Here is a 12796-nt window from a genome sequence, read left to right as displayed (position 1 = left end):
ACACTATCACAATGGGGGGGGGGCCTCTATAATTAAGCTCAAAATTCAAAAAGTATGCTTCTCCAGCATAAACTACACAATAACCAGATTGGGTTTTCAGATTTATTTTTAATTGCTGATATTCCCAGCTAGAGAGGAAGAACAGAAATGTTTAAAAGTCTTTCTATTAAATCAATCTTGTTTGTACGATGTAATTTTAAAAAGCAATAGAACTCTATTAACCTAGAAAATATAATTTGGAAGGAAGCTGGCCAAAGCTTTTTCTTTTTGTATTCTCTTAAAAAGAGTTTAGGTTGTTTGTCTATACTTGTCTTTTTATAATCCATTTACCAATTTTAAGTCACATCACTGTATATAAAAGAACAAATTTTTAACCAGAATCTTAAAGTAACTTAACCAGAATCATTTCCCTATTCATTAGGAAAAAAACCTAAAATCTGTACTTAAAAGAATATTTTAATTCAAATTTTTATATCAATTTCAAGGAACTGGAAGTACACTTCCTGTTGATTATTCTGAGTTAATGAAGTTTTCTCAGTGAGTTATTAGTATTCTCAGTGAGCAGCATGATAGGAAAAGTCTATGTGGTAACAACTATTTTTATAAACCAGCTGGTTTTTCTTAACCAAAAGGCCCTATGTCTGTTTTGAATATGTGTGCATCTTGATTAACAAATCACTCTGTCTTCACTACCTGTCTTATTAATACCAATTTCATTTTATGGTTGAGCTCTTTAAGGCATTTGTTGTACCCACTTCTCACTAATTAAAAACATTCTAACTTTAAGGACTTAGTTACAAAGAACAATAGAACTTGGTGATTCTTCTAAAATTCATTACACTTTCAAAAAGTTACAACTGCCTAAACCACTCTTTCTTTTGTTGACTTCACTTGAATAGAATTGAGATAAAAGCAAGTAGCACTTTCTGAAATAATTAGACTTTTGTCAATAGAACATTTACCTTAACAGAAAAAAGTTCACACTCTTGTACTTTTAGCACAGAAGACTTTAGTCTTTAAAACAGATTACATTGGTCCCCTGTTTTCCACAGGGGATATATTCCAAGACCCCCAAGTGGATGCCTGAAACCATAGATAGTACCAAACTCTCTATATACTGTATTTTCTCCAGTGCATGCATAGCTTTTCACTTAAAGGAATCACCTATGGCCTCTCTTTGGCATATCCAAATTGCCAGCATCACTACTTTTGCTTTTTGGGGCCTTATTAAGTAAAATAAGAGTTACTTGAACACAGACACTACTGTACCGCCTCATTCAATCTGATAACCAAGACCACTACTAAGTGACTAATGGGCAGGTAGATTTTACAGCATGGATAACCTAGACCAAAGATTTTCAACCGGTGTGCTGCAAGAATTTTTAAAATGTGCAATACCTGACTATTCAGTCAGGGGCACTTACCACTTTTCCCTTACATTCTTGAATTTTAAAAAAAACAGCCCACACAACAATAGCTGTCTGGTGTGAATGAATCAAAATTATACCTATTTTTTTGCCATCAGTAAAAAATATATTTTTTTGGTGTGGTGCATAATTTTAGTAATTAGTTTACGTGTGCCATGAGATGAAAAAGGATGAAAATCTCTGTGCCAAAAGGGTCACCACCTAAGGTGGAAACTCCTTTAAGGATAAGAAGTTATTTTATCCTATTTTTATCTCATAGCAACAAGAACAATGGGGAATATATTATTGAGAGAGAATCTTGAAAAGATTAAAATCTGGAAAGTATTTAGCCATCAAAAATTTGGGAGTTAGCTCAATTTTGATAAACATTTGAGGGAAATTATTTGTATACTTTCTGGGATCTTTATTTATTTATTTTTGCCTAAAAGATTGCTTATGGTATGAACGCTAAGATTCTCTTAGATCTTTGTTTAATTAGATAAATTTAATTTTGTATATTACAGGTAAATCCTAATGAAATCACTTTGTATATTACAGAATTTTGCTTAGGGAGACTATTTTTATATGATGGCAAATGGCCCATGGTAATTAGGGCTTTGCTAATTTGGTTTCAACAAATAATATTAAATAGAGAGGCCAGTAAAACAAATATGTCTCACATCATGAGTCAGTTACTATTTACTGAAATAGTGGTTTAGTTCGGTGTTGGATTTTTATCCATAATTGTGATGATAAACTGTTTTTATCTGAATCTCCTAAGTAGTTCTGTCCATTAACTTGGTTCTATTTTTCCTGAGATCCTCTGTGTCATAAGAATTTAAGATACAATCCTATGGTAGAAGACATAATTACAATCTCTTACATTTTGTGTGATTTAATATTTTCAAAGCTTTTTTTTTTACCAGTTTGTAAAACTGGACCATTTTAATATTCTGTATAATAAAATAGTTCTCCTGATGGCTGCAGGCATGTAAGCTGTTGTAATATTGTAGTATGCAGAAACATCACAGTCACATTTTCCTGATTGGTGCATAGTCTTCAATAATTAAGAGCTACTTGTATAAAACTGCTATCAAACCGGTAAGACTTCACTTATATATCCATCATTTTCAGGATTATTGGTAATCTGGGCATCCTTTCCCCAAATAACCTTGCCTCCTTGCGTCACAAGGCCCAACTTGCTTACATTCACTTCAATGACAGTACCTTTGGTTATAACGCCCCAAGTTGTGTAAAGTGGGGATGAGGGATTTTTCTTGCCACCGAGTATTGGCAGGCAAAAGGTGGCTTTCAGTTCAGGATGTGTTACATGGGCCTTCTTGAAACGTAAGCCCATTGGCCTAATGAATCTTTCATATTTAGGTGGTTTTCGAGTAAACCCATCTCCAACAAAGCAGACTTTAGTAGCCATCTTCTTCCATGCTTTTTTCTCTCTCTTTCTTGTTTGAATAACTTTTAATACCTCTGTTTCTCCCTGGGCACGAACTTTGGTCAGAGGGACTTCCCATTTTCCCATTTTCTCTTTTCTTTTTTGTTTAATCATATTGGAAAGTACTTTAGCTTGGGACTGTCCCTCTCTGTCCAATAGATATGCAGGTACTGCTTCTTGTGGAGTCCTTTCATCATTCTTTTGTTTGGTGTTTCTCTTTCCATGCATCTTGATGGTCTTTTTCATTTGTATTTTCTCAGCATGGCACTGTTTGTCGTAGAGCTTAGCCTTCAAACCAATCATCTTTTTTGCCTTCTTTAAACGTTCATGAGCCTCTCGACCTTCCTTCTTTCTCTTTTTCTCATGGTAATCCAAACGATATCCATAGCGCTTACGGTGTAACTCAATATACTCATTTTGTGGCATGGTTACGGCCGCCGAGCGGCCGGGTGCAGTCCCAGGAGCAGGAAGAAGCTTCCAACTCTGGTAATAACGCACGAATGACCCACGCAATGAACAAACTCCATGCAACCTGTGACAGGAAAGGAACACTTCTCAAAGCATTTTATAACACTTATCTTCACAACTCCCAATATATAGGTAGAAATAAATGGGGTGTAACTTGTCCAAGGTTATATGGCTAATATGTATCAAATATGAGACTACTGTATAGCCAGGGGCTATCAAGTCTTGTCAAATAATCTCTACTGATGAACTTTCCTGGATACTATCAGATATGAGACTACTATATAGCCAAGGTCTATAAAGTCTTATCAAGTGATCTCTCCCAATGAACTTCCCTGGATACCATCAACACTGTTTGTTATTTATGCTTCATTATTTAACTTTCCATTTTCCACTACTTCAAGCTTTTTTCACTCTCCAGCAGTCATCTTCCACCTTAATACTCAGCATATGACCCTCATCTCCTTGTTTATGAAAGTAGAAACCAGAGCCATATCACTGAACAAAGATCAGAGAAATGCCTTAAAATGATGTAGAGAGCATTTAATCTTTTTCAGTGAATGACTGAGCTGATAAGTGAGGAAATTCCTCAGAGGCAAGAAACCACAAAAGAAGATGTGAGTGCAGAATGATAAAGCATCACACAGATGTTTGTCTTGGGATTGGGGGTAGTTTTTAGCTGCTTCCTGCTAGCCTAAAGCCTGGATTTTAATTTTATGTGTTGGTGGTATGGGAAGGTTGCATTTGAGGCAATACCTTGTAGTGAGTTCTAATCAGAGATCTAATTCCCTCCAGATTAATACCAGAATAATCATAGGGTACATCTTCAGTAGATTAGGGGAAAATAAGCAGATCCTCAGAGGTTGGTGGTAAGATTTGTGCATATCTCTGCTTTGGCTCTGAGTGAAGATACAAATTGGGGGAAGAAAAATCTTCCCTGAGAATTCATAAAGCGCTCACACAAGTTTGAAGCCTAAATTCACACCACTTGTATGGCTTTGCGAGGGGAACCCTGAAAATGTAGTTTGTTACAGTAGCTTAATAGGAACCTCAAGCACCTAGAAAGAGCAAATGCAAATTGTCTTTTGAGGTATATACATTAAAACCAAAATCCTGACAGATAAAATTTGAAGGAACGTGAGCTCAAAATGAAAAATTACACTAAGGAATCTTACCTACAAAGATTGAATATGTCAGAATTAACAAGTATATAGTATAAGGTATTCACTTATGTGAATTAAGAAATTAAGTAATATTGATATATGATGAAGAAATATAACTAGGCACATTTGGAAATAAACTTGTTTAAAAATGAAAAATATTAAAGTTAGAAACTGAAATGGATGGTAAACAACATATTAAACAATTTAAAAAATTAGTGAAGTAGATCTGAGGAAAAAACTACCCAGGATACAGCCCAGAGAAATAAAAAATGAAAATATATGAGCAAGTGATTGAGAGAATTAAGATAATGAGCAGATTCAATATACAGGGTCCTGCAGAAGTAAGGCCGGCTTGAGTGTGGTTGGTAGGGTAATAATATGGGTGTAATAATATGTAGTTTTAATTTGAACATTTCACCTAAAATGTGCTTGAGTGTGATATTGTTATGTTATAGAATTTCATGAGTATGATTATGTAATAAAACATAAAAGGGGGCACTATTTGTGCTGGACCTTGTATATCTAATTGGAGTTTCAGAGAAATTATTCAAAAGATTAATGACTTAAACATTGCCTAAATTTATAAATGACACCAAGTTTCAGATTCTGAAAGCCCAACAAATTCAAGTCAGACTAAATGAAAATGAACTTTTTAAGAGTAAAACCTCAAAAATACCTAAGGCAAATATTTTTAAAACAGCCAGACAGATAAGAAAAACATTGCTGATAAAAATACTTTGAAGTTTTACTTTAAAGGGTTCAATAAAACATGTACAGTTTCAACAAAGCATGAGAATTTCTGCAGAGATGGAAAATATTACCAAGTACAAAACATAAATTGTGGACCCGAAAAACACAAAAACTGAAGTGAAAAATTCAAGGAGTTCACTAGCAGATCAAACAGAAAAAAGGATGGATGAACTCAAAGACGTCACTGGAAATAATTCAGTCAAAAGACCAAAAAAGAAGGAACAAAACTAAAGGAACTTATGGTACACTCTCAAAAAGACCAGTATCTGCATTGAGTTCCAGACAGATAAAGAACCAGAAAGTGTTTTCAAAGAAATAATGGCCAAAAACTTCTGTGGTATTAAATGGACATTAGATCCAAGAAGTCAAAGGATACAAAAAAGAGGAATCCAAAGAAATTCACACCAAGACACATTATAATCAAATTGTCAAAAGTCAAAAAGAGCATTTTAAAAGCAGAGAGAGAGAAGAAAGAGGAGGAGAGGGAGGGGAAGAAGAAGAAGAGATTTGTCACATGCAAGGGACCCCCACAGAAGCAGATTTTTTCAGCAAAAATGTTTCAGGCCAGCATTTTGCAGGATGATCATTTTAAAGTGCTGAAAATAAAAACTGTTATCTAAGAATAATATATTCTTCACAACTATTCTTCAAAAGTGGAAAGATAATGACTTTCTCAGATAAAAACTAAAGAACATCATTACCACTAAACCTGCCTTACATGAAATGCTAAAGGGAATTCTTGAAGTTGAAACAAAGGATACTAAACAGTAACAAAACAGTGTAAGTATGAAACTCATTGGGAAAGATACAAATACTGAATACAATTTATAAATGTCTATGCAACCAACATCAGGGCATCTAAATATGTAAAACAAATACTGGCAGAATTGAAGTGAGAAATAGGCAGTAATACCATAATAGTAAAACACTTTAAGACCCCACTTTCAATAATGGATAGAACATCCAGACAGACAATAAGGAAACAGAGTACTTGAGCAGCACTACAAATTGAATGAACCTAACAGATTTATACAGCACATTCCATCCAACATCAGCACAATACATTTTCTCAAGCATGCATAGGTATCTCCAGGGTACATCACATGTTCAGTTAAAAAAATGAGTCTTAACAAATTTAAGGAAATTGAAATCATACCAAGTATCTTGTCTAACCACAATAGAATGAAATTAGAAATTAGTAACAGAAGTAAAACTGGAAAATTCACAACTGTGTGGAAAATAAAAAGCACAATCTAGAACAATCATTGGGTCAAAGAAGAAATCAAAAGGGAAATTAGAAAATACCTCATGACAAAAGAAAATACAACGTAACAAAAATTGTGGGATGCAGCAAAAGCATTGCTAAAAGGGAAAAGTGATAAAAGGCCTACATTAAAAAATAAGAAAGATTCAGACAAACAGCCTAACTTCTTACCTCAAGGAACTGGAGAAGGAACAAAGTAAACCCAAAGTTAGCTTAAGGAAGGAGATAAAGATCAGAACACAAGTGAACTAGAGAATGGAAAAACAATAGAAATCCATGAAATTAAGAGTTGTTTTTCTGAAAAACTAAACAAAGTTGACAAACTCTTAGCTAGACTAAGGAAAAAGGAAAATCAGAAATGAAAGATATTACAACTCTATGAACAATTATATACCAACAGACTGGATAAACTCTAAGAAATGGACGCATTCCTGGGAACATTCAACCTATTGATTCTTACCTCACACCATCCATAGAAATCTATTTAAAATGGATCATAGAACTAAATATAAAAGCTAAAACTTGTAGAAGAAAACAGGAGAAAATCTTTGTTATCTTGGAGAGACAAATATTTCCCAGACAGGAAAAAAAAAAGTGTGAACCAAAATGGACAAATGAGACTTTATCAAAATTAAAAGCTCATTTTTTTTCTTCTTTCCAAGACAGATAATGTAAAGGCAAGTCACAGATTAGGAAAATAATTTTACTTGTTTTTCTTTAGGAGAAAATGAAGTACATGTATCTGGCAAAGTACTTGAATCCAGAATACATTAAGAACTCTTAAAACTGAGTAATAAAGTCCAATTGACAAAATATTTTAACCAACACATAAGAAGATACATGCATGACAAGCACATGAAAAGATACTCAAGATCATTAGTCATCAGGAAAATGAAAATTACAACAACAATGAGATACCATTAAATATTGACTAGGAAGACTAAAAAAAAAAAGACTATGCCAAGTACTGGCAAAGATGAAGATTAATTGGAACACATGCACTGAATGTAAGATTTTACAACCACATTGGAAAACAGTTTGATAGGTTTTTAAAAAGTAAAGCATAAGCTTGTCATAAAACATAGCCATTATAGCCTTAGAAATCAAAGAGAAATGAAATGTATGTCCATACATAAACTTGAATATGAATGTTCTTAGTAACTTTGTTCACAATAGCCGAAAATTTAAGTTAAGTCAAATGTTCAAGAACAAAGGGAGAAACAAAATATGATATATCCGTACAAAGGGGTACTATTTTGACAGTTAAAAAAAAAAAAAGGAACAAGCTACTGATGAACACACAACATGAATGAATCTAAAAATTAGTAGGCAGAATAAAAGAAGCCATACAAAAATGAGCTCACACTATGTTCTGTTTATATTAAGTTTTAGAAAATGCAAACTAAGTTCATTAGATATTTTTTTAATCCTTACCCAAACTAATCTTGCAGCAGTGGCAAACTCCATATTTGTCTTTTTAACACTTCCACTGGCTAGCACATTGGCTAGCACACTGTCCTGATTTTTTTTAACCATCTAGCTTCTCTTCATGCTCATCTGCCTCTGCCTTGTCATCAGAAGTTGAAGTTGCTCAAGACCTTAGCCTAGGCCACCTGTTCTTCCCAATAATTGTATCTACATTTGTGACATCGTGCCACTTAAAAGTAGACGACACACACATATCTATGATCCTAACACAAACTGATCCTCTTAGCTCTGGCTTTCTATATTTTACACCTATTTGACATCTCAAGGATATTTGAAATCCTCAGATTCTGCATATCCCAAACTGAGCTCATGATCTTTCCTCCTCCCCCACACCACACACCTGTCTACTCCAAAACCTGACCCTTCTCTTTTGTTCCCCAATTATGTAATACACTGCTATTTGTTTGTTTATATAATTCAGAAACCTAGGCATCACTGATGCTGCCTTTTCCCTCATACCTCACATTTATTCCATTACCAAATCCTGCCTATGTTACCTCCTAACATCTCTTCAGTCCATTCACTTCTCCCCATCCACAATGCCTAGTCCAGGTGACTGTCATCTCTCACCTAGTCTATGGCAGTTAGCTGTTGTCTGTATCCTTTGGCTCCCACAAGCCTGTTCTCCACCTCTAGATTCTTCCATTGGCTCTGGTTACTCTTAGGCTAAAGACAAACTCTTGTACATACTATAAGGCACTTCATGGTTCCTGCCTCATCTCATACTGTGCTCCTCCTCCTCCTCTGCCTCTCCAGCCACATTTGACATTCTTTCAGTCCTTTGTACTTGCTATTTTCCTTCTGCTACAGAACCTTCCCATATTCTTTTCCCTCTGCTTAGAATACTCTTTCCTTCTTTGCCTAGTGAACTCTCAGCTCCAGGGTGATACTTCTTCAGGAAAGATTTCACCCAAGTATCCATTTAGATTGGGTTTCAAAATTACAGACTCAGAGCATTGTGTTCCTTTCTTTCATGTCATTTCAACATTTGCAATTTTATATTTGTGTGATTTCTTTGTAGGAGCTCACTAGTTTGTAAGCATTATAGGAAAAGGGACCAAGTCTGTCTTGCTGTATCTCTAATGCCTAAATTAGTTAATACCTGGCTTTTATCTAATGTTTTGTAATTATTTATTGAATGAACAAGGCCTTGTTTACCATATCCCAAATATTATGGGGTAGGAAAATCCCTGAATATATAATTTCACAGAAGAACTTAGTCTCCACCCTTTTCTTTCTCTTTTCCCACTTAACCTTTCTCTTTTCCCACTTAAATCCCTGAATATATAATTTCACAGAAGGACTTAGTTTCCACTCTTCTTTTCTTTCTCTTTTCTGACTTTCTCTTTCCCACTTAGCTCTCTCCCCATCAAAAAGAATGCTTGATTTAAATCAGGGATCTCAAACTCAAATGCCTAAAGGGCCCTGGATACTACCTTTTGAGGACTGTGTTGAACTAAAGAGTACATATTTGAAGAGGATAGCCACATTAATTCAGTTCCAGCTGCAAGGTACCATTGCCAAATCACCTGGTTTTTTGTTTTTTGTTTTTCAAGAGAAATCAAATTCTGATTTGATTTTTTTAAATAGGAAACTTAGTTTTAATTACAGGATATTGAAGTATTGTAAGGGAAAGTGGTAGGGGGTAGGCAGAGACAAATGTATTTGAAAAAATAAATTAAAATTTAAAAAAAATACTAAAAACATTTTGTGGGTCAAACCCAAACTAGGGGCTACTAATCTGTATTTTCTCCTCTCCCTTCTACTTCTTTATTATCTTCCCTGAAGAAATAAACCAACACAATCTGTCTTTATAATTTCCATATAACAAAGCTGAATTACATTTAATATCCATCAATGGTAGTTTAAGTGAATTCTGAGTAATTAGCACCTTAAGTGATAGTAAATTTATGTTCTAAGTCTAACCAAATATAAGGAAAGCACCGTATATCACATGATATACCACTGATTCTGCCTTCCTCTAGTATACTATGTACTGCTTTAGCTCAAGTACTGTGTATTATATTTATTTTGAAGGAAATTTTGCATACTCTTCAGCACTTGGCACTGTTATATATGTGGTCAATGCTTAATGATTGGGATGGCTGAACAAATTCACAGTCAAGTAAAAGGGTTTAAAAGACATGTTTCTTTCTTTCCATCTCCAAATAAAATCAGAATGTCCAATTTAGCAAAACAGAACTTTTTATGTACTCTATTTTAAATAAAGACAAACATTTATAAATTAAGTGTCCTTGTATCTTTTTATTTTAACTTTGTTAAGGTGTGTTTAAAGTAGTATAATTTCAGCAATAGCCCTGAACTAGAAATTTGGGGATCTTAGTTCTAGTACAAATTTGATTCTACTTGGCTAATTGATATCTGCCAAATCACTACTTTTCTAGGCCAGTTGTTTAATAAAGTGATTAGTCTCAATGACATTCAAGACACCTTTAATTCTATTAGTCTGACAGTAATAAAGCAACCTAGAATTGAGGGTTTAAAAAAAAAAACACTCCATTCTTACTTTATGGCCTAGTTCTGAAATCTTATATGGTGCCTGTGAATTCTAGCTCTGAGAGATGAATGCCAGTTTTAAAAAGTTACACATATTAAAACTAATCAAGGTTTAGTTTAGTATGTAAATATACATAAATGATTAAATATTTAGAATCAACTTTTCTAAGATACAATGTTGCTGGGTATGTCAAAGCTGCGTATTTTTAAAAAAACCTGTATGTTATATCTTTCACAGAAACACAATTTTATCTGCAATTTTTCGTTAGTATATTGAAAACTAATTTTTTCAGCTTCAATCTCTCACTATAAAAATGCTTAAGTAATACTTTCTTAAACTTTTGTGCTCTTTCCTCAACTATTGTGTAGAACTGTGTATAATTGCTGATCGAGTGACTTAGGTTGGTTTGATGTGATACTGTGTACTCTAGGGAACTTTTCTGTCATACCATGGAATTAGCAGCTTTTAAACTAACGTGAGTGTAAACAGTTTTCAAATTGTTATTGTCCTTAAGAGACCAGATGGAAAAGTAAGCAGTGTTCTTCTGCTTCTTTCTGTCTTGTCATAGTCTATTATTCTGAAACATTCTGCCCTTTTTTTCTCTACCATTAGTTGGACAGATATTTCTAATGTATCGGGCTTTCTATCTTTATGAAGAGAAACTGCTATCTTCCTTGTTCAAAAGCATGAAAGGTTTTATGAAAAAGCAGTAATATGCAGTGGGGGATTTAATGTTGGAAAAACTTTAAAAGATAGCACAGTTTCAGTGTAAATTCAATATAAATCAGTTTCTTAAGGAATCTAAATCTATAATATATGAGACTGTTCAGAAATAAATTCTTTATATTTCTTAAAATATGTTATCTTCAAAGAATGTCCACCTGTAAACTAATGAACAGTCCATAGTAATCTACTGTATTTCAGGGTGATTTTCAATAATGAAAGCTCACAAATATTTTTTCTCATTCATAAAATTAATACTTCATTCCTGAATAAATTAGTTATTCATTTTTAAAAATATATGTCTTGTTAAATAAAAGTGCTTGATAGTCTGCAAAAACAACAAAATGAAGGTGTTAAATTGTGTCTAGTTCATTACCTGTTATAAAACAGATAATTTGGTTCCTGAATACATTTTTCTTGAGCATGTTAACTTTGCAAATCTTGAACTAACAAGTAGTTGCTGTGACACATAAACGACACTATTAATAAAGCAGTATTTGTCACCTTAAAAGTTAGAGAATTAATTTAAGCTGTATACCATCAAAGATCTAAATGTACAAATATATCAAAGAGAACCAGAATCCCTATGAGCCTTGAATTAGGAATTAGGACAAGAAACCTGGGTTTTAATCCTTTCAATTTCCTGTATGTTCCTGGATAATCCACTTACATTATTCTCTAAAGTTCACCTTTGTTATTTGTAAAATTAAGTTATTGAATTAAATGTCTCAAGTTTTCCTTAGTCCAGGAGAAATTAGAGACAAGCTTCCCGTTGTCCTTTCCCAGCAGTCTTAAACACAGCACTTATTCTCCTAGTAACAATATGTGACAATACCTGTAAAGTATTGCCAACCAGGAGCACTTATCTGAGACACGTTGTCCACGGTTTTTATTGGGAGTCAGTCATATGGGCATGAAGTGCCTTCATGGCTGGTTTTAGTTTTTCAGCCTACAGCATCTTCAAAGGTCAAACTGATACCACATGATCCAGAGCCTCCATCACAAGTGGCATAGTGGCATAGTGGCACATTGTTAGCATAGACTCTTTGGTGTGACCCAAGGCCCTGGACAAACAAAAATACTCTTAGGCAGGATGTTTTAAGGTCTTACAAATTATCTTCCAAGAGTCAGTAAGGGGCCAGATCTTTCTTTGGAATTTCTTTGGAATTTCTTTCTACAGGGTTTTGGCAGCTCAGGCCTGCTGAGCTAGTCATTGCATACCTTGTTTTAGTGAAGTAATCCTTTAGTACCTTCTTGAGAAAGGTGCTTGGTAAGCAATTTTTTGAGGCTTTTTCTGTCTGAAATATTTTAATTGTGTCATACTTGATTGATAATTTAGGCAGCAATAGAATTCTAGGTTGAAGATAATTTTCCCTGACAATTTTTAAGGTGTTCCTCCACTTCCAGTGTTAAGTCTGAAAGCCACTCTGATTCTTGATCCTTCATATATGATTTTTATTTTTCCTTACTGAGAGCTATTAGATTTTTCTTTCACCTGGTGGCCTGTAATGATGTCTTTTCATATTGGTCTATTTTCTATCCATTTTGCTGGGCATTGAACGGGCCCTT

At 34.1% G+C, this 12796-nt stretch overlaps 2 protein-coding genes across 3 annotated transcripts in view; one reads left to right on the top strand and one right to left on the bottom strand.

Annotated features, from left to right (window-relative positions):
- GPR137C (G protein-coupled receptor 137C) overlaps positions 1–12796 on the top strand; it is a 44747-nt gene that overhangs the window by 2334 nt on the left and 29617 nt on the right. The gene's annotated exons all lie outside the window — the stretch shown is intronic.
- Positions 2500–3282, bottom strand: LOC129065780 (ribosome biogenesis protein NSA2 homolog). 2 transcript variants are annotated; one of them, XM_054567047.1, is made up of 2 exons: positions 2762–3282; positions 2520–2568 (listed from the first exon to the last, which is right to left on the bottom strand). In XM_054567047.1, exons 1-2 carry the CDS (start codon positions 3280–3282, stop codon positions 2520–2522), a joined length of 570 nt encoding a protein of 189 aa, XP_054423022.1. The 2 variants fall into 2 exon arrangements, with proteins under 2 accessions (XP_054423021.1, XP_054423022.1); XM_054567046.1 differs by having other exon boundaries at positions 2500–3282.

The sequence above is a fragment of the Pteronotus mesoamericanus genome, unplaced genomic scaffold, assembly GCF_021234165.1.
Source record: "Pteronotus mesoamericanus isolate MK-2021 breed Mesoamerican mustached bat unplaced genomic scaffold, CSHL_Meso_final contig_182, whole genome shotgun sequence".
Taxonomy (NCBI): domain Eukaryota; kingdom Metazoa; phylum Chordata; class Mammalia; order Chiroptera; family Mormoopidae; genus Pteronotus; species Pteronotus mesoamericanus.
The sequence above is the reverse complement of the archived record's forward strand: the minus strand, read 5'-3'. Positions and strand labels throughout refer to the sequence as shown.

Excerpts from the sequence above, each read along its gene's own strand:
- LOC129065780 (XM_054567046.1), bottom strand. The coding sequence starts at position 3,282 with ATGCCACAAAATGAGTATATTGAGTTACACCGTAAGCGCTATGGATAT.